General features: G+C 42.7%; 1 protein-coding gene across 1 annotated transcript in view; it reads left to right on the top strand.

Moving 5' to 3' along the window:
- CERS3 (ceramide synthase 3) overlaps window positions 1-21,808 on the top strand; it is a 106,843-nt gene that overhangs the window by 6,058 nt on the left and 78,977 nt on the right. Inside the window, exons 2-3 of the mRNA XM_019460107.2 lie at window positions 1,907-2,021; window positions 20,974-21,147. Of these exons, the coding sequence (XP_019315652.1) occupies window positions 20,975-21,147 (173 nt within the window). The 5' untranslated portion in view covers window positions 1,907-2,021; window position 20,974. The remainder of the gene's footprint in view (window positions 1-1,906; window positions 2,022-20,973; window positions 21,148-21,808) is intronic.

The following is a 21,808-nucleotide window of genomic DNA, read 5'->3' as shown; positions in this document are numbered from 1 at the left end:
GTCATGTCCAGAATCAGTAAACAGGTCCATTAAAAAAGGTAGACCAACACAATAGAAAATAGGGCAAGAGATTTTTTTTAATGTTTATTTTTTTTAATTTTTTTTAACGTTTATTTATTTTTGAGACAGAGAGAGACAGAGCATGAACGGGGGAGGGTCAGAGAGAGGGAGACACAGAATCTGAAGCAGGCTCCAGGCTCTGAGCTGTCAGCACAGAGCCCGACACGGGGCTCGAACTCACAGACCGTGAGATCATGACCTGAGCTGAAGTTGGCCGCTTAACCGACTGAGCCACCCAGGTTCCCCTAATGTTTATTTTTGAGAGAGAGAGAGAGAGAGAGAGAGAGAGAGAATCCCAAACAGGCTCCGTGCCGTCAGCACAGAGCCCAACACGGGGTTCAAACTCACGAACCGTGAGATTATGACCTGAGCCAAAATCAAGAGTCAGATGTTTAACTAACTGAATCACCCAGGCACCCCTGGGCAAGAGATTTGAACAGGTACTTCACAAAAGAGCATATCCAAATGGCCAAGAAACATGAAACATGCTCAAAAATATGAAACAAGGTACTTCCCCTGATTAACAATTAGGGGGATGCAAATTAAAACCACAGGGACGTACCACTACACACCCACCAGAGAGGCTAAAATTTGAAAGACCACAGAGGTGTTGGTGAGAATGTGAAGCAGCTAGAACTCTCATACACACATGTGGGAGTATATATTGGCACAACAGCTTTAGAAAACTGCGTAACTATATGCCCTACAGAAATGCATATGTATGTTTACCAAAGGTATGTTCGAGAATGTTAACAAATAGCATTATTTGTTACAGCCCCCAATTCTAAACAACCCACATTTCCTTCAACAGGAGAATAAAAAAATAGATTGCGATATAGTTATACCATGGAATACTAAACACCAGTGAAAATGAGTCAACCACTGTTACCTGCATCAACCTGGATGTATCTTAGTCATACATGTTGAGGGAAAGACTCTACATGCAAACGAATGCATTCAGTGGGATTCTGTTCATATAAGTTCCACTAGGCAACATTAATCCTTCCTGTTAGAAGTTAGTCTAGGATAGTTGGAGAAAGTGGGGTAGTGACTAGGAAGGGACACAAATACAGGGGTTAGGATGCTGGTAATACCCTGTTTCTTGGTCTGGCTGTTGGTTCTAACACAGGTGTGTTTACTTTAGTGATTTGTTACTTTACTATCCTACACTGTGCTTTAATACATATGTTTGTTAAGCCACAATAACAACAATACTGATGACAGGATGGCACCTTCAGAGATCCTGATTTATGTGGTCTAAGGGGAGAGCTTGGCTTAAAAATATTTTCCAGGTAATTCCCATAGAGAGCCAGAGTTGAGAGCCAGTGCATTAATGGGTCACAACTGGCTCCTTCAAACACCATGCGCTGATACAAACTATAATCATTAAATGAGGCTGTGCTAGGCTCATACTATCTTTACTTAACTTGCACTGACTTTGAAGACATAGTTCACATTGATAAATCTTAGAGACATAAGGAATCACAAAGTTAAATGGCTTAGAAAGCAAAGCAGGTAACAAATTAGCAGTGATTAGCAGGGCCTGGTGATTAATCTTGTGCCTCCCTTAAGGCCTGCAGGTCCTATGATTATTTCCAGATCTTCTGGTCTTTTCAAATGAAACTATAGATCTGGATTTTTATGTGAAAATTCCTAAATTTGAAATGTTGGCTCAAATTGTTTTAAAGCACTATGTAGGTCCCAAACTGATTGGGAGGTCCAATTCAGCCTATATCAAGATCTGCCACCAGTTTGTAACCCTGACTTAAAGTTTTAGAGTTAGAAGGAAACTTATGGGTATAATTGTATAGACTGTTAATTATGTTTCCCTTTTCTGCTTCTGCAGGGATGCTGTGAAAGTGAAGGCGAAACTTTTATATATATATACGTATATATATACACACGTACATACATATATAGTACGTGAATTCCTCTGCAGAAAGCTCTCATTTATACTCAAGGTAATTACTGTTCATTTTATTTGTACGTTTACTGTTTAATTTATTTTACATTTTGTTTTATTTTATCTCTACTGTGTTTTCTTAGCTGTGATCTTGGAAAACTACAGCTGTGACCCAAAGCTTTATTATTATGTGATATTGTTTTATGTGTTCTGGGGAGGAGAGGTGACTGGGGAAGGCAAGTGCCGTGTTCTTCTCTATGAAATACTGTAGGTCCATATTCTGGTTTTGTTTTTTGTTTTTTTGTTTTGTTTTGTTTTGTTTTGAGAGGAGAGAGGTTGAGTGAAAGTTTCCTTTGAGAGCACCAGGTGGCGAAGAGCTCCATCTGTGCTCTGGTCTGGCCCCCACCCTCCCCTTCCCATTTCCCCGAACCCCCTTTCTAATCAGAAGGAAGGAAAGGTTAGCTCTATCTGTCCTGCACTTTCCAGCTTCCAGTCTCTTCCCTGTGAGAGAAGGACTTTCAAAAGCACATTGCTTCAAAGTCATCACAAGTGACAGAACTGATTATTTGTATGGGGAAGAGTTATTCACAGCGCACATTTACAGATATTGACTTGAGGAAAGGCAAAACCAGGTACTTTAAAGAGAAATAGCCTTTTTACCCTCAGAGTTTCCTTTGAGTCTAGCTCTGGGTCACCTTGAGCAAGTAACTTTATCCCTATAACCTTCACTTTGCATCTGTAAATTGAGGGCATGGTTTTCTGAGGATACAATGAGTGGAATGTGAGGAAGGAAATTTTGTAAATTGTGATGTATGTTATGATCGTTATAATTATGATCATCTCATTGAACTTTTTTTAAATGTTTATTCGTTTTTGAGAGAGGGAGAGAGAGAGAGAGAGAGAGAGAGAGAGAGAGAAAGAGATGGGGCACAGAGAGAAAGGGGGACAGAGGATCCCAAGTGGGCTCTGAGCTGACAGCATGGAGCCTGATCTGGGGCTCAAACTCACGAATGGCGAGATCATGACCTGAGCCGAAGTTGGACACTCAACCGACTGAGCCCCCCAGGTGCTCCTCATTGAACTTCTGTAAAGGTCTGTGAAAAGATAATGCTGCTATTCCGAGTTTACAGGTGCAAAAGCAGATATCAGAGCCGCTGGGCATCTGAATCACATCTCTTACCCTGTCCCCTGAGCCCACAGTCCTTGCTTGCAGGGGCCTTCTCCCCACATCCCACCAAAGCAATTCCTAGTGGGTCAGTAGAGAATGCAGAAGGGATTCATGACCAACACACCCCACCCCTGCCTTTTAGCCTACAGTTTTCTACACCTTACCAAAAGCTTTGCTAAACACAAACCCCATTGATCACAAATATTATCTCTCCTGCCTACCTTCTAGTGAGGGGAGAGCCAACATTGAAGCAGTAGTCTGCTAGAGGGGAAACTGGGGAAGCATGTGTAAGCTGGAGTGAATAAACTACTTTCTGCTAATGAAGAAGGCGCTTTCTCTGGGAAGGAATGGTTCAGCTGGACAGTCAGAAATTACATGAGGATTTCTGTCTCCTCTGGTGGCTGCACAGCCTGGGTAGATCTTTGGCTTCCAGAATTGCTGGGACTTTCTAGAGTTGCAGACCTACCCTGAGGCCCTGTAGACAGGCCCACCCCTAACATTGGAAGGGCCCAGGGCAGGAGTGCGTGTGGAATTAGGTGGCCCTCAGCCTGGCCCTATCCCCCTTCCCAGCCCCAAAATTGTCCTGCTGGGCTAGAAGCCCAGGACATATGTGTGCAGATGCCCCAGTGTAGGTGCCCAAGTGTGAGTTCCTCGTCTCCTCCCCAACAGTCTGCTTTTGGCCATCCCTAGGCCTAAGGGTATGTTGTGCTGTCACTTTTTTGAAGGATACACCTGGAGAAGTGTCCATGTAGGCCTTGGAAGTGGACTTAGAGGTTGTTTAGGCATGGAATTCTAGGGTCCTAGGCAGCCCTAGCGAGTCTAGAAAGGGGCTATGGTGTGTGTGGGGGCATGTAGCCTTGGGCCTATGGACTCTTTGCCCAGTGGGAGACAAGTGTGGCCAGAGGAATGCCAGAGTGGCATCTTTTAAAATAAGGCCAGGGTGTAAGGGTGGGACTGCTCCTGGGCATGAAGCTTAGGGCCCTTTGTACACAGTTGGTGCTTAATGATATCACTAATTGATGCATGACAGAGTGACAAAGGCTGAGCGATTTCAGAATTGCCATGGACTATGTAAATGTGACTCCTCTCTACCATCATGCCCTGTAAACATCCACCTGACAGCATGGCAAAGGTTGAAATTGCTTAGATTTAATAAGGTGACTGACAGCTGAGTAACATTCCCAACCTCATAAACTAGCAGGAAGAAAAATTTACTGAGAAACAGCTTCACTTGGCAGGGAAGAGAAGCATCTAGGGTTCTCCCCACCCTTGAACGAAAGGACTTCACTGAGGCTCCAATAGGGATCTCTTGGTATATTTTAAGAGATTCCACACAAGTTTAGTGTCTCTCTCTCTCTCTCTCTCTTTAATATTTACATATTTTTGAGAGACAGGACAAGCAGGGGAGGGGCAGAGTGGGGGTGGGGGCACAGAGGATCTGAAGCAAGTTCTGTGCTGACAGCAGAGAGCCCAAATCGGGGCTGGAACTTGTGAACCATGAGATCATGACCTGAGCCAAAGCCAGACTCTTAACCGACTGAGCCGCCCAGATGCCCCTAGAGTGGTGTCTCTTTCACTTATATTTCATACACTTCTTGCACTTGGGATCTTTGCTGTTGAATATCATGCAATCCTTTCATTCACCATCTTTCAGAGCATTGCTGTCTTTCACATCGGCCTTAAGACATCCATATTTAAACTTCACTAACATGAGTGACACAGAGGAACTCTGAATCCCCCCGTTCAGCATGTGAAGCTAGCCGCCTGCCCTGTGGGTCCTCTCTACTCCAGTTCCACCACCGTCTCTTCCCCTAGGTTCACATGTTGCCCTGCTCACAAAATTCGGATTAGTCATCCCCAGTAGCACTTCAGCCAACTATATTTCTTGGAGAAAAAAGTCTTAGCTTAAAGAAAAAGGTCTCTAAAAAGGAAGGCTTAGGAAGCCGTAGACCTCAAATTAGGATCAATAGAGGAGTAGCTGGAAAATCACATTGGCACATGACCGACGTATGTCCCCCAGGGAAAAGGGTATTGACTGGGTGCAAGATGTGGCCTTGACATAGGGAACTCTGTATATGTTAGCATAGTGTTTTCTCTTGTTTGTAGCATAGATTTGCATTAATAGACAGAAATCAGAGACTGAAATGAAAATTATGTTTTAGGGAGAAAGTTAAGGATACCCTTTTGGAAAGAATGTATGTTTGAAAAGTCTGGTGGCTCAGTAGGCTCGGGTCATTACCCGAGGTCTTGATTTCGGCTCTTGATTTTGGCTCGGGTCATTACCCCCTGGGTCATGGGATCGAGCCCCGTGTTGGGCTTTGAGCTGGGCATGGAACCTGCTTGGGATTCTGTCTCTCTTTCCCTCTGCCCCTCTCCCCCACTCACACTCTCAGTCTCTCTCTAAAAAATAAAAATAAATTTTAAAAAGTTCAAAAAAAAAGTCTGGAAACCTAGGAAAATTTTTATTTTTAAATAATGTTGCATTTTCATACAATATATGCAGGATGTTTTTCCCTCCAGCTACTTTTGCAGGCAAAATTGCTCTAAATTTGAAGCCATGGATTTAATCATTAATCAAAAGCTGTAAAATGAATAAATGAAATATTTTCCCTATGTTCTAGACTTTGCACATGCCCTCCCTAAGTCTCTGTCTCTGTCTCTCTTGATCTCTATTGTCTCTCTGTCTCTGTCTCTCCCGCTCTGTACTTAAATTGCGCTGTGCTGATACAGTGCAGAGCCCGACTGCGGGCTTGAACTCACAAACCGTGAGATCGTGTCCTGAGCCAAAATCAGGAGCTGAACGTTTGACTGAGCCAGCCACGTGCCCCTTATTGTCCTAAATTTGTTGTGATTTCGGACTCAAAGAAGAAGGCCCTTGCGAACATGCAGTTGGGATTTTTTTCCTGCACTCCTTCACTACCTCTAGGCCCCATACTGTAAGCTTCCACACCCACCACACCTCACCCTCCTCTGAAGATTTCTAGAATCTTTGTCATCTTGTTCTTTTCCAAAGACTGCTTCATTCTGCGGGGGCAGCAGGCTGTGTGACAGGAAACCCTGCCTTTAACTATTACGTAAGCATATGTTTTAAAACCATTAAAATCTGGGCTTGCTTCATCAGTGTGCCTTAGTAACCCCATGTCCTTCCCTGAAAGTAATTTGGCATCCTCCTCATCTGTGAGAGGAATGTTCCAGATTCTTTCTTGATCAAGATGGGGCCCCACACCCTCCTTTAGGTTTTACTCTCTTTCATAAAATGACTCCTTTGGTGACACTGCCCAAGACAGGTTCTAGTGAGGTAAGAAATCCCTCTGTCACTGAGGAACTGAGTTACCGCGTCAAGTGACACTCATCCCTCAGAAAAGCTGCCGCCTTGCCAACACTTGGTCTAGGCAGCCTTAACACTGATGAGGGTATTGCAGGAAGCCAGTGAATGATGGCTGACTATTGGGCCACCTGGAAGGCCATGGTGCCATTGATGAGGAAATGTAAATAGTGACAGTACTAACACCTACAGCTTATTGAGCACTTCCTGGACGCCCCAAGTTACACAAAGTGATTTAGACACATGACCTTATTTAATGCCGACTTAGACTGTAGAGAAGTAAAAAATATTGTGCCTATTTTGCAGATGAGGAATTCAAGGCTTAGAGGAAGTCATGCACTCTCCTAGGTCAGGTATCGGGAAAGGGTGACGATGAGCATTCAGAGTCCCAAACCCCTATTCCTTGGTAAGCCAATAGGCCTAGGGTTGCCCCATGTCCTGCCCCAGAAATTCTACCACGGTGTGTCGTGATTGGGGGGTGCTGGGGTCTGGGTATCACCCTAGGGGAGTCTGATCATCGGGAAGGTCTCAACTAGATGACACTGTGTAGTATTGCCTCTGCAGGACTGTCTCCAGGTTTTCTGTTTGGCAAAGTTTGTGTCCATCACGTAGGCTTCCCTTACTGAAAGAAAGAAATGGAACTGGTTATCGTTTCCCAGCAGTGAGCAATGTGCAGGTTATGGGGAGAACGTAGTTGTGAAGGGGCAGGGGTGTCTCCTTACTCTCCCTTGGGGAATCTTTTTAAACTTAGAATTTAATCCTACTGTCTAAACCAGCCTGACGTCAGATTCTTGGCCAGACCCGGTAAGGGTTAAGATCATAAGATACCATGACTCTGTAACATAGGTCCAGCATTCTGCCGTGTTCAGGTATTTCTACATACCGAATCACTCTTAATCTGCAATAGGTCTCTGTGGAAGGCAGGACTGGCACCATGGAGCACGTGGAGCAAACAAAGATTCAGAGGGACTGAGTTGCTCAAGTTCACTTAGTTTTAGGAGGCAGGGCTGGCCCTCGAACCTTGGGCTTTCTGACACTAAAGCCATAGTTCTTTCTCAAGTTTTGCGACTGGTTGAAAGACAACGAGCTACTTGAGCTGGTGTGTGAAGCACTACATTCTTTTTTTTTTCCTTCTTTTTTAATTTTTGATTATATTCATCAGTTACGGGCCTGCAGTTTGTGGGACAGTCTTGCTGACTCTTCTGACTACATGGCGGGGAGGCTCCTGCAGCAGCACCCTTCCGCGCCACCCAGGAGGGCTCTGCAGACACGAGGCCAATCCTCTGGTCTCTCAAATGGGAGAACTGAGACAGGACCAGGGCGTCTCCTCAGGCTCTTCTGTGAGTCACCGTCAACGAGCTTCCCAGCCCCCTTCTTGCCTACATCACTCACTTGTGCCTGTGACTAATAACAGGGTAATTTGTGGAGCAAGATGGGTGACTGACCAGGCCAGGGAAGAGAGCTTGCAAGAAAGGACTCGGTGGAGAGGAGCAAAATATTTAATAGCAGTTGGAAAGGAAATGGTGATGTGATGCTAACTGGGTTAAAATTTCTTTACATTGCAACAGCCTTGCCTAGTTACCCAGCTATTCATTTACCTTTTAGACTTCGAAAGTTAACTTTAAAAGAATGGGGGGTGGGGGTGGGGAGGAATTCTACCTTTGAAGGCAGAATTATGAACAATCCATCCTATGTAACTTTCTCATAGATTCCCTCCCAATCATCTCTCGGCCCGTTTTCTTTGAACCCTAGGATTTACATGCTTCTAAGACTTATCTATTCTGTAACTTTGCTTCACATCCTTCTGATTTCAGTCATACCTGCTTTTCTGCAAGTTCTTAGCCATGTGACTGGTCTCAATAAACATCCTTGATCAGGGCCTCGTTTTTGGCCCTGAGCTGGACTTTGGCAATGTCTGTCAATTAATGACTGGAACAGAGATAAAGTAGAAATGTGATAAAGTTGAAGAGGCATCTGGAAGAATTACATTTTGGTGAATCCTGTCTCCGTAAGCTGCATTTTCTCTCTTATCTTCATTACCTTTGGCATCTCAAGTCAGTTTATATAGATAGATCTTTCTACTGGCTATGGAAGCACACTCTATTTTCTCTGAAATTGTTAGAGTACAAAAGATATTCTCATAGTTAGCTTTTGCATCTTTAAGAAGGCTATGAGAAGTTTTAGGTAGGTAACAAACTTGCCTTACTTCAAATCAGCCATTAGCTTTTGTAAGTGAAACATTTACATGAAAAAATGATTGTCTTAAAATGTTAATGTGAAACAAATCACCTTAATAACACCTTTTAGTAATGGGAAACTGTGTGTGTATTGGGAAAAAGCTGGCTTTCCTGGGTTTGCTTGGACAGTGCACCTGTATTTCCCTGGGACTCCGTTTCTTCATATGTACAGGGCTGGACTGGATGATTGTATGGTTTTTAGAGCAAAATTTACTTTTGTTGATTTGAGTCATTAAGCAGAAATCGGTTATAAATTTTCCTAATATTGGATCATCAGTAACAAATTGTCAACAGTAACAATAATTTAAAATTTTCAACACCAAGAATTTTACCATTTTTTCATTCCTTCTAGTTTGCCTTTGCACACACACACACACACACACACACACTGAGATGTATATGTATAAAGTAGTATAAAAATGAGATGATATACCATCATATCATTATAGTATAGATATAATTTTGAATTTGGGGTTTTTTTTTACAAGTCTAAACACTTCTCATTTTGGTAAACATCATAATTGTTAGTCTTAGCTGAATGTTATTGCATAGAGCTAACATTTCAAAATATACTTAAACCTTTCAGATTTTTAAAAATCATTATTATGAACACTGAGACTGAAGTAGTATTTATTAACTATAGCCTAAACATATTTTTTGTCCAGTTTCACATATATTCCTAGGTAGGCTTGAACATTTTGGTGACTCCTAAACTTATTACTCTAAAGGGTGGTATCATTTATGTTTTTTTTTTAAATGTAGTAGTTTTAACTATATCACAGCACTGTATATTATTTTTAAATAACTTAATTTAAGAGGTGTCAGTTAAAGAATTTAAAGTTAAAGAAGAAAGTTCATTTCAGCTCCTCCTCTTCAGAAGGGCAAATGATATTGAACAGCTTGACTCCAATTTATTATTATTTATTATTATTTATTATTATTTATTTATTATTTATTATTTATTAACAGGCATGTGATAAAGTGATTTACAAACATTTACTCACTCACGGAGTACAGTTACCACCACTGTTTTATAGATGGAGAGATTGACATTGACATTAAGTTAGCTGTCTGGGGCACATAGTTAGTCAGCTGTCAGAACCAGTTCTTAAATCCAGGCAGTCTGCTCCAAAATCCATGTGCTTGACTACTGTGCTGTATACTGACTCCCTTAATATTTATTGAGCACTTACTGTTTGTACACTTACTGTATGCCAAGTTAGGGATGCTGTTGTGAGCAAAACAGGTGTCCCGCCTATTCTTGTGCATCTTGAAGTCTAAGGTGGGAGCCAGAATCCAATCAACATACAAACATGTAATTACAAATTTAATACAGGTTATGAAGGAAAAGAACAGGGGGCGATGGCAATGTTTGGTTTAGATTTGGAGCAATGTGTGGTGGGGGGCAGGGGTCAGGGAAATCCTTGCTGGAACTCTTAGGGAGGCTTAAGTTGGGGCTTGAAGGATTAGGAGGAGAGAGTTGGGTGAAGATGGGGAAAAGGAGTCCTGGCAGAAGGAATAGTCAATGCACATACTGGGAGGCAGGTAAGAACTTTGTGTTTTGTTCTCAAGAGTCTGAAAGCAGACCTGACTTTCGAGATCACAAAGTGAGGAGCATGGGAGGCACAAGTCAGCCTGGAAAAGCAGACAGGGATCTAGTGTTCCAGGGTCATTCCCAGGAGACCATGCAGAGGTGAGGGCAGGCCATGAGGAGCTGCCTCCAAACAAAGGGGGAGCCGCTGGGACCCTAAGCCTCTGGCAGAGCCATCCCCACGTTGGGTTTTTCTGCACACAACAGCAAACAGTAAGTTGTGATTTTCTAGGAATTAAACTTCATTGGCTCAATATTTAAGTTAGGAAGCGGGCTATTTAAGCTAGGAACCCAGATCAAGGCATATTGTGAAATTTTATTACAGAGCCAAGAGAAACATGGCCTGAAGAGAATGGCACTAGGGGATAGCCCTGGCTTCAAAGAGAGCTTGACCCCATACAGATGCCAAGTGCCTAGTTGGCATTTTAGGAGTTTATTAGTTTTGCTGGGAAAATATCCCAGTTATGTTTACTAAACAGGGAGAACTTATTGCCCTAGTGGAAAGTGATGGCTGCTCATGGGGACATTAACCTAAGCCTTGGAATGGAGAAAGGAGCAGAGGAGGAGAAGCACATCTTTCTGAAATCTCCAGGCATCATTTAATCTGTAACCAAACTCTACACACAATATTAGAAGGGAAAAATGAGAGGGTTCTCCCTTCTGCTTTGGAACTTCAGAGGCTTTTTTGACTTTTTGATTTTTTTTGTTCAGAATAACTTTAGCTTCTGTTAATTCATATTAGATTAAGCATATTAGATTAAAAATTGGACTTTTCCACCAAGGCAGTCTGGGCCCAATCAAGATTGGAGAAAATAAAGGATTGGCCAGTAGGAAGAACTGTATAGAATGCAGGGATCACTGCTGTAGGAAACCCTCATGACCCCTGGGGCTGAGCTAGAGCATGCAAGGAAATGCCACCCTATCTGCACCGCCCCCTCCCCCTCCGCCAGAGGCACACCTGTTGGGGAAGACACAGAGGAATTACCAGCAGAATAGGCTGGAAAGCAGCCCCCTAGAACTTGCCAGGAATCTGCCCTCTAGAATGCGGGGGAGACCTAGTCACTGGAAAGTGTCTCACTGGCAGCACTCCCCAAGTACAAAACTCCCCAGGGAGAATCTGCTGGCTGCTCAGGGCTCCTGGAGCCTTTCACTGGGAGTGCACCAGAGTCAGGAAGCAAAACCCTTTCATCCTGCAACATCCCTCCACCATCCTCTATTGATAGAGCTCCAGGGCCAGCTGGCAAAGGGAAAATAGGAAAGGAAGCAGACCCGTTCACAGACAGGCAAAAAAAAAAAAAAAAAAACGGTGGATTTGCAGTTGAGAGGCAATGAATTGATAATTGGCACAGGCTCCATACAAGAAGCCCTGTAGGCAGAGCAAATCCTGAGCATGCTCCCCAGTAGGCAGAATACTAATGGAAATACAGGTCCCCAATTGACTTATTATTTTAAAAAGTCCCCCAGAGTTTTTAAATTATTGAATTTAAATTACTGAGCTCTTTATATATTCTAGATACAATGTTTTCCTATTGCAAATATTGCAAATATTTTCTCCCAGTCTATAGGCTTCCTTTTTGTTCTCTAAGTGATATTTTTGTTGTTGTTGAGCAGATGTCTCCAGATTTTATAATCTACCTGGAAAAAATATAACACAATATGGCAGTGTAGTTCTTATTTCCTTCTCCTTCATATTTTTCTATATATGTGAGAGTTACGGTCTGAGCTGTTAAAACAAAAAGGACCCAAAATTCAATGGCTTCTTGACAACAAGAGTTTCTTTCTCTTGTATTTAACTGTGCAGACATGTGGTAGGCCAGGATAATGGGCTAATTGGCCTCAAAGATTGCTTCTATCCTGTCATCCCTCTTTCTAGTTATTAGGATGGAAGAAAGAGAGAAACAGAGACACACAGCTTGGTATTTAGGGAGATTACTCAAGTGAATTCCACTGCTGTGTCATTGACGTGGACAGTCACACATGGCCAAATCTAGCCACAGGGGAGGTTGGGCAGTGTCTCACATGGCAGGACAGCCACATGCCCAGGGAAAACCTGGGGCCAGGGGTATATGGGGACTATAACCAAAAGGAAGAATCATTGAATACTCAAGACATCCTGATACCCCTCAATGACATCTTTGAGGTGATATCCTGGTTGTGTTTGCAAATGCTCTGTATTTTTCTTTTTTTTAAGCTATAGGTCTGTCTTGAATTTCTTCAAGGTTTTAAATTGATATAATGGTAAAATTTAACATGAGAGAGTTACTTATCTTATTGTAAGTCAGTTACTTCTCTACACAGAGTATAGGTTTTGTTTATTTATTTATTTATTTATTTTTCATTCATTTTTCTCTTCAGTTTTCTCACTGTAAGCCCAAACATTTATAGGCTTTTAGTGCACTAATTTAATCACAATAAATATTCCTCAGAGGTAAGTTAGTCTATCACTTGCATTGTCTTATCCATTTGAAATGGCACAATTTATTTATTTTTAAGTTTTTATTTATTTTGAGAGAAAGCGCACCAGAGCACGCACGAGAGGGGAGGGGCAGGGAGAGACTCCCAAGCAGGTTCAGTGCTGTCAGTGCAGAGCCTGACACAGGACTTGATCTCACGAACTGTGAGATCATGCCCTGAACAGAAGTCAAGAGTCAGAGGCTTATAACTGAGCCACCCAGACGCCCCTTAAAATGCTTTTAGAGCTGGAATTTACAGTTGGCTCAGTCCTTACGCCATTGACAGGAAGCAAGTAGCTGCTAATGTTTTCCTATGTGTTTATCTTGAAGGCTTAACCAGGTTTTTTGGCCGAGTTAGTAGAATTCATTCCAAAGAAAACACAAACAGATGAAATGTAGATAAACATATTTACCTGATCCCTTGTACCAAATTTTAAAAATTGTTTTGCAACTAATAAAAATGAGATGGTTTTTAGATAATTAAATTACATATCACTTTTGGCTCTAGCGTCACTCCTTGATTGTTCAAAAGTCTATGCCAGCCTCGGCAAACCTTCTGTCCATCCATTCAACAAGTCCTTACTTGGTGTGTACTGTGTGGCAAGCCTCGGGTGTACAATAGTGAACAATCCAGGCACACTCTTTGCTCCTCTGGAGTTGCCTTTCTTGTTAGCAGAGGACCCTGGTCCCACTGTAATCTGGCCGGTCACCCAGTCTCCAAAGCTCTCACCAACTCTCACATCCTCCAACACTAATAATACTCTGAGATAGTGAACATCGATTCAAATGGGTCTTTCCATCACTTTATTGCTCAGAAATACACCGTAACTTCAATTAGAGTTGTCTGCCTAGTTTCCCATTTCTCGTCACTGGCCTCTGAGAGCTGTGTTCTGTTCTGTAGACTCCCTCTCTCGTCACTCTCCTCTCTCCAAGAGATATGTTCTGTAGCGTTATCTCCTCAGGTGATGGGGTTACTTACAGTCGGTACTGCATGGATAATTAGCAGTAGGGATTGCATGGATAATTACCAGAATTTGATAGTTTGCCCAAAATTTCAGCCTAACTTGGAGTTCTCACCTCAGCAAGGGTTCAAGTGCCACATTTTTTTTTAGTACTTTGCAAAAATGTTGCTTCAAATAGTGATGAACTTGTGGTCCAGATGGTTTTATTTCTTCAGTCCTAAGGTCAAATTTAATGGTGTTCATTTGAGAAAGTGGCTCAGCAGGCTTCTTTCACCCTGTTGGGGTTCTGTATCCATGAGGTCAGAAAATCATGAGTCATAAAAACCCACATTAGTTAGATTGTCTTCCTGCAAACTACTGGCAGCTGCAGCCGCAAATAGGGTTTGAAACTTCCACAGTATTGGCAGGTGGGAAAACACAGCTGGACTGTGATGCTACCTCCAATACTGATACTTCCTCAAAGTGAAAAGAAATAAATGCAGGTATTTTTCTTGCAAATATTTCTTACTTTAAAAAAGAGCTTCAGATATTTTTAATGTAAATACTACGGTTCCTTCAGATATTTTTATATAAATAGGAGTTGCAGTACTCAGAGAATGGACGAGGGATGGGAAAGGGGGACTTTTGAGTAGCAGATGAGAAAAAAAAAAAGAAAGGCACTGGGAGTGGCCAACGAGTAAAATACATTTGCTTAAAGAGCGTACCAAGCAGAGACAGAAGAGTTGTCAACAGAGCTGACAATATTTCAGTTGCCAGAAAGGCCTAGAGCTGAGCTAAAGGAATGGAGAGGTGGGCTGCGAATTTGCCATGGGAGTCAGTGGGCTTCCCAGACTGTCCCAGACGCCACCGGCATAGAGGCCTTGAATGACAGATTCATTGTTGCCAATGCTCAGGATTGTGCTTACAGCAGTAACCTGTGTAGGCTTTTAAAAATGCAGGCTTTTCCTGGGATGCCTAGGTGATTCAGCCGGTTGAGCATCTGGACTCTTGATTTCAGCTCAGGTCACGATCCTAGGTTATGATCCCAATGTCGTGCCACATCAGGCTCCCTGGTGAGCATGGAGCCTGCTTAAGATCCTCTCTCTCTCTCTCTCTCTCTCTCTCTCTCTCTCTCTCTCTCTCTCCCCCCCTCTGCCCCTCTCCCCTCCTCGAATGTGAGCTCTCTCTCTCTCTCTAACATAAAAAAATGCAAGTATTCCCCCATGTCAGTATTTTCTAATTCTCTTTCCACCTGGCTATTATTGAAATATTGCTATACTTCATTAACACAGCATAAAGATATCGCTTCACTGGCTGCACAGGTAATATATCTTGTCATCTACCACACATCTTTTTAAGGCTGTGTCAGGGAGGCCAGCAGCCTCTTTTACACTGAACCAAAAAATACCTTACACAGTGACTATTAATAATGCCACTGTGATTTGAAACTTAGGCAGTGCAGGAGCCAAAATGGAAGAGGGAGAGGAGAAAGGGGATAAATAAGTGCTCGTTGTCTGCAAGATGAGATCAGAGGGAGGAACTGACAAATGCTACAGGCTGCCTGCCCCTAGATTCCTGCTTCTCCGTGTAAGCCCTCTTGGTTAGAGGCAACAAAATCCACCTCTCTCTTAACCATCTTATTAACACAGGGCTTCATTGGAAGCAGCCCACAGCCCTGAAGGAAGGCCGGTGGATCAGACTTGGATGACAGTGGAAACCAAGAAACCGGGGTTGGGGGGTGGGGTGGGGGGATGGGATCAGGAAGGCCAAAAAGCTAAGAGATGACAACGATCTTTTCAACAGCAGCGGCCTAGGCAGGATGCCATCGGCTGCCGCTGGATATCGCTGTCTGCTCCAGACTCAAAGCCCTGAGAAAAGCATCCAACTGGCCAAGCCTAGGCCATCCCAGCCAACTGTCAGCAGATGGAGAATGGTCCATGTTGGCTCTCTCAGTGGGAAAGGCAGTGCTCCGCCCCCCCCCCCCCCTTGGTGGTGATTTCCCCTGCTGCTCTGAGAGCCAGATGCTGGGCTACCTCCAAAATGGCATGTCTGATACACTAGGGTCAGGGAGAGGTGGCTATAAAGGAGGCCAGAGGTACTGGCACAGGCTTGTGGCCGTAGGAACAGCTAGCAGGAGGCTGAGGGACCGTGACCTGTTTCTTGCTAGTAGACCCAAGTGGCCCAGAGGATTGGAGACTGCTGGCCCCGGTTTTCTTCAGCTCATTTCTCTGTGTTTAGCCTCTGATCTCATCCTGAGAGAAGTAACAGGATGGTAGAAAGGCTGGCTGGAGGCATCGCCTGAATTTTTAAAGCCCACTGCTAGAGCTAAAATGTGGGCTTGTGGATGTCTACCGAACACCCTTACACCCAGGGGGGCGATCATCTAGGACAGCCGCTTCTCCTTCAGGGCGGTTAGTCTGTTTTTGCTTTTTAAAGCATGCTATTTCTTTCCCCCAGAAAGTCATGAACTTTAAATCATGCTGAAATCTGAATCTGGATATAGTCTTTCCTTCATTTAATTACTTTTCTTGGTTCGTGGACACAAGCTTGACACAGGTGAATTTGGGAGGTAAACATAAGCCCCATAAATGAAATAATGGGAAGCTTTAGCAGGATGAGCTCTGGGTTAAAAGGGTTGAAGCGGAAGAGGCTTCTTTGTTTAATTTTTTAAAAGTTTATTTATTTATTTATTTATTTATTTATTTAGAGAGCAGGGGAGGGGCAGAGAGAGAGGGAGAGAGAGAATCCCAAGCAGGCTCCACGCTGTCAGTGAGGAGCCTGATGCAGAGCCTGAACTCATGAACCACGAGATCATGACCTGAGCCTAAATGAAGAGTCGGACGTTTAACTGACTGAGCCATCCAGGCACCCTGTGGAGGAAGCTTCTTTCCTGTTTCTTTTTTCTTTTTTTGTGATGTAATTCATATACCACACAATTCACCCATCTAAAGTGTGCAATTCAACATTTTTTAGTATCTTCATGGTTGTGTAGCCAACACCACATTCAATCTTTGAACATTTTCATCAGCCCAAAAAGAAACCCTGTACCCATTATCAATCACTCCCCATTTCGCCCCACACTCCCTTCATACACCCTAAGGAACTAGTAACCTACATTCTGTCCCTACGGATTTACCTCTTCCGGACATTTCACATAAATGGAATCATACAATATGTGGCCTTTTGTGTCTGGCTCCTTAGCACATTTTCGAGAGCCATCCATGTTGTAGCATGAATCCTTCCAATTCTCCTACATACCCTCTTGAATGCCTACATGTAGAATTGCTGGGTCATACAGTAACTCCACGGTGAACGTTTCAAGGAACTGCCAGACTGTCTTCCACAGCATCTGTACGATTTTACTTCCCACCAGCCATGTCCTCCACATCCTTGCCAACACCTGTTATCTTTATGATGATAACCATCCTACTGGGTGTGAACAGTACCTCTGAGGTGGTTTTGATTTGCATTTCCTTCATGGCTAATGAAGTTGAGAGTTTTTTTCATGAGCTTAGTGGCCATTTGTGTATCTTCTTTGGTGAGATATTCAGGTTCAGATTCTTTGCCCATTTTTAAGTTGGATTACGTGTCCTTTTATTATTGAGTCGCAAGAGTTCTTTATATAGTCTAAATACAAATCACTGATCAGACATATGATTTTCAGGTATTTTCTCCTATCCTGTGGGTTGTCTTCTTCACTTCCTGATGGTGTTCCTTTGGGCACAAAAGGTTTTCATTTTGATGAAGTCCAATTTATCAATTATAAAAATTTTGGCATTTGTGCTTTTGGTGTGATATGTAAGGAGGCTTTGCCTAACCCACAGGACTGCATAAACCTATCTAGTCTTCTAAGAGTGTTTTAATTTTAGCCCTATAAGGGTCCATAAAGGCCTATAAGGTTTGTGCTTCATGTTGAGTTAAACTTTGTGAATGGTGTGAAGAAGGGATCCTTGACTGTTTTTGAAGCAGCAATAATTGATGTTTGGTGGCAGCACATAAAAAAGAATGAATAAATAATTAGATTTATTTTTTTCGCAGTCTGAGCCACATTTTCCAGGGGCCACCCTCAACTTTTGTATTGTTTCTATTTCCCTTTAAATGTTTTAAGCTGTGGGATATTAGCATTACTATGGCTTTCAACATCTTGGTTCATTGCTTGCATATGAGGCACAAGGGCATAATTTAGAGTGGCAACTCCTAAATAGCTGTTGTAAACTATTTATTTAATTGGTTTTCACTCTGGACAAAATAATCTGTGCTGCCTGGAGTTGCATTCTAGGAGTGAGCGAACTATTTTGTATAACAATTACTATAACAATAGCAAAAGAAAAAGTAACTCAATCACCATTGCTGTTTGTTCCCTGAACCCTAGATTATTAAATTAAAAAAAATTTTTTTAACATTGATTTATTTTTTTGAGAGACAGAGACAGAGTGCAAGTGGGGGAGGGGCAGAGAGAGAGGGAGACACAGAATCCGAAGCAGGCTCCAGGCTCCGAGCTATCAGCACAGAACCCCACCCGAGGCTCAAACCCACAAACTGTGAGATCATGACCTGCGCCAAAGTTGGAAGCTTAACCGACTGAGCCACCCAGGCACCCTTAGACTATTAAATTTACAGCCAACAAAGTTATGAACATACTGAGGCAAAGTTTTAGGGAAAAAAAAAAAATCTCTCTGCCCTTGCAGGTGTAGCTCATTCTGATGTGGTGAAGGTCAAGGCCTGGCCCAAGATTTGCCCATTACACAGAGCCTCCCATGGCCAGAGTTGGTTTCTGAGATCTGTAGGAAGTTTGAATTTCAGCTGGAGTTGGACTCAAGGCTTAGGCCTGTTCTTTTACTGAGCTGTATCTGGCCATGCATTCAAAACAGATTACCTCTCTTCATGCCTTCTTTTGGCCAGTTATGTCAGATGGCCCAGGCAACCGAGCTTGAATCGCCAGTTCCCTTCCCAAAGTGTGTGACTTCCCCTTCCTGACTACCCTCTCCCCTGTTCTCACTGCCTCCCTCTGAGTCCAGAGCCACATGAGTCCTGACTCAGTCATAAGCTCCCTGAGTCCAGGATCACCCCTTTCCTTTCTGTAGCCCCACAGCCTGATAGGGAGGAAATATCAACTAGTCTTTCTTGATTATCTTCATTCCATATTTGCACAACTGCAGCTATATTCATAGGACTCATCCTCCCCCAGAGTAGAAATCAGAGTGAAATAACACATGAGAAAGAAGGCAACACTTCTCTTTCTGCACACAAGCCTTGCAGCTGTGGGTGTGACCGAGTTAGTGCTACTTCGGATAAGCACATCTCTTAACATTGGATGAGAGATGAAATGAAGCACGGAATTATCTCAGCAGGCTTCAGCTGTTGCTTGGGGTGTGGATTTTTCAGAAGGATATCGGGGTCCACACTCCGGAATTCTTCCTCACCTGAAGTTGGAAATCTGTAACGTCAGGACTCCACCCTCTGATCCTCACCTCTGATTGAGACTTCCTGCCCTCTGGGGTCCTTAGTCCCTCCCATCATACTTGTTCTTTGACCTCTGCTTCTTGGGGTTGTCTATTTCCCCCTTCAACCTCACTTCTCTCTTAATTCTTTGTTCTCTACCTCGTCGGGATCTCATGTGTAGTCTCATGTAGGATGTTACTATCAGCATACTCAGTGCCTGATGCCAGCACTGCAGTGCAAGCCTTCCCATTTCTGACTGTATTCAGCACTTGAAACTCCTAATTGCTCTCCAGTCTTCCTGTCTCCTGAAACGGACTCCATACCACTGCCAACCAAGTAGCCACATATGTGCCTGGCCAGGGGACTCACGGGGCCTTAACATCCAGCCCTCAGCCCCCTGGGTAGAAGGGCTGTGTCTGCCCAGAGGTGACGCCATCCTCCTATCTGCAGAAAGACACCATTTGGGCTCACAGAGGACCTGGCTGCCAAGTGGCCTTTGAAAAATATCTGACCATTTTACTCCTTTGCATAATACTGTTCAGTGGGTGTCATTAGCTAAAGTCCAAGCTGCTTAGCATGGGTCTCACACCCTCCATGACAAAGTCCTACTTGACTCACCAGCCTTTTGATGAGAGTGACCATATGATTTATTGGCCAAACTAGAGCACTTCTGAAAGTAAGGGGGCACTATTAAGAAGCGTGCCGAGGCAATGAACTTAGACTGTCGGGGCACCTGTGTGTAACCATCCCACACCTTGGATTCTTACACTGTAGTAGTACCAAACTGCTGGTCGTGTTCAATGGGAACTGCAATATTTACAAATCAAGATGTTTCGATAGAGTTACTTTGACCACCTTGTGATCAATCTGAGGACATTTTGATTCCTTTCTCTGATTAACTATTAAAAGATGAAATCAAAACATCCTCAAGGTCAATATGTCAAGACTAAAAATTGTTCATAGCTTAAACAATGAGATTAGGGCATCTAATTCTGTTTTCTTCTTTGTTTCTGGTTATTTGATCATAGCATTTTTCCCTCCTTAAAACTTCTATTTCCCACTCCCATTTCCTGCCTTTCCCTAGTTTATCTCCATTATTGTTCAGGACATCTCAAGGATCATCTGTTCCAGGGATCTTTCTCTGACACTTCCTGGCTGGGCTCAGTGCCCATCATCTCGTTCCAACAACACCCTGTGCCTTTTTTATTGTACCTAAAAAAGATATGTCAAAGTCATCTAGATATTCAGGCCTGCCTTGCCCACAAGACTGTAAGGTCCTCAAGGCAAGAATGCTATCTTTTCAATCTTTATATTTTCAGTGCCTAGCACAGTGGTTGACAAATAATAGAATCTCAATAAATATTTGTTGACATGAACAGATTTGAGCTCCTTATTGTACTATGAAATTAAATATACTTATTCTTTATTTCCCAAAGAAGTTATCAGGGTATTAATGTAGATTTATACATACTTGGAGCTTTCATGAGGTTGACCTTGGGCATGTTGAAGGTGTAGAGATAGATTACTGTTAAATAATTTTTCATACCATAGATAGAGTCATAGAAGAGGAAGAAACATACCCATGATATCAATGTATGTTGTGCCAAAAGTATGAACAGTGGTATGTTAAACTTCAGTTTGCCATGCCACAGCCAAATTGTTCTGAGAGTATCGGCAGAGTAATTCTTGTTTAATGCAATGAACAATCATGAAACCCATTGAATAACAGGATTCCATTTTGCCTTGTCTTCAAAACTCTCTGGCATAGGTATTTTGAGTAATGGTGTTTGATGTTATTTTAATTTTAAGTATTTGCTTTATAAGCCTAACATATTCTTTTTCCATCTCTCTAGAATGTTTCAGACGTTTAAAGAATGGTTTTGGTTGGAACGGTTCTGGCTTCCTCCAACAATAAAGTGGTCAGATCTTGAAGATCATGATGGACTTGTCTTTGTAAAACCCTCTCATTTGTACATGACAATTCCGTATGCTTTCGTCTTGCTGGTTATCAGACATTTCTTTGAAAAGTAAGTAGTATTTGTGTGTCTTTCCTTCCCATTCCTCTTCTTTGCCCCAACTCTGGAATACTGGAATCTTTGTAAGAACGTTAAATAATCTGTTGTTCAGAGGTGGCCATTAATGGGCTACAGATTTCTGGGGGAGTTCATCAAATAGTATATATGCCAAACATTATCTAGAAGCCGAACAAGTGAAAATTAGGAGCACAATCTCCTCAAGTGTGTTAGTTTCACAGTGAAGAAAATTGAGGTCAAGAGATGTTAAGGATCATAGGACTTATTAGTGCCAGTGACAACGTGGGGACCCACTTCATCTTCCATGTCCCATGCTGTCTGACAAAGGATAAACGTTCCCAGAAAGTCAGTGCTAGAAGAGTCTGTGTCATTTTAGAATGCCTATAAAATAGCAAAAATGGCTCATTAAAGACCAAACTTAATATTTGCTTTATAGCATAATTTTAAAGGTTTACTGAAAGTTTTAATAGCAGTCCTTCATTCCAAAGTATAAGGAAATCAAAGAAAAAATATCAATTTGCTTTCTCAGAAAAAGCAAACTTTTCTTTTTCTTTAATTTAATTTAAATAGATACTGCTTCCAACCTTTTTATTAAAACTGTGCTTGTGTTATGATAACAGGAGATAAATGTTCATCTATAATCTCCATGGCTGTC

The sequence above is a fragment of the Panthera pardus genome, unplaced genomic scaffold, assembly GCF_024362965.1.
Source record: "Panthera pardus isolate Hobbes unplaced genomic scaffold, ASM2436296v1 HiC_scaffold_24, whole genome shotgun sequence".
Lineage (NCBI taxonomy): Eukaryota > Metazoa > Chordata > Mammalia > Carnivora > Felidae > Panthera > Panthera pardus.
This window is presented reverse-complemented; position numbering and strand designations above follow the sequence as displayed.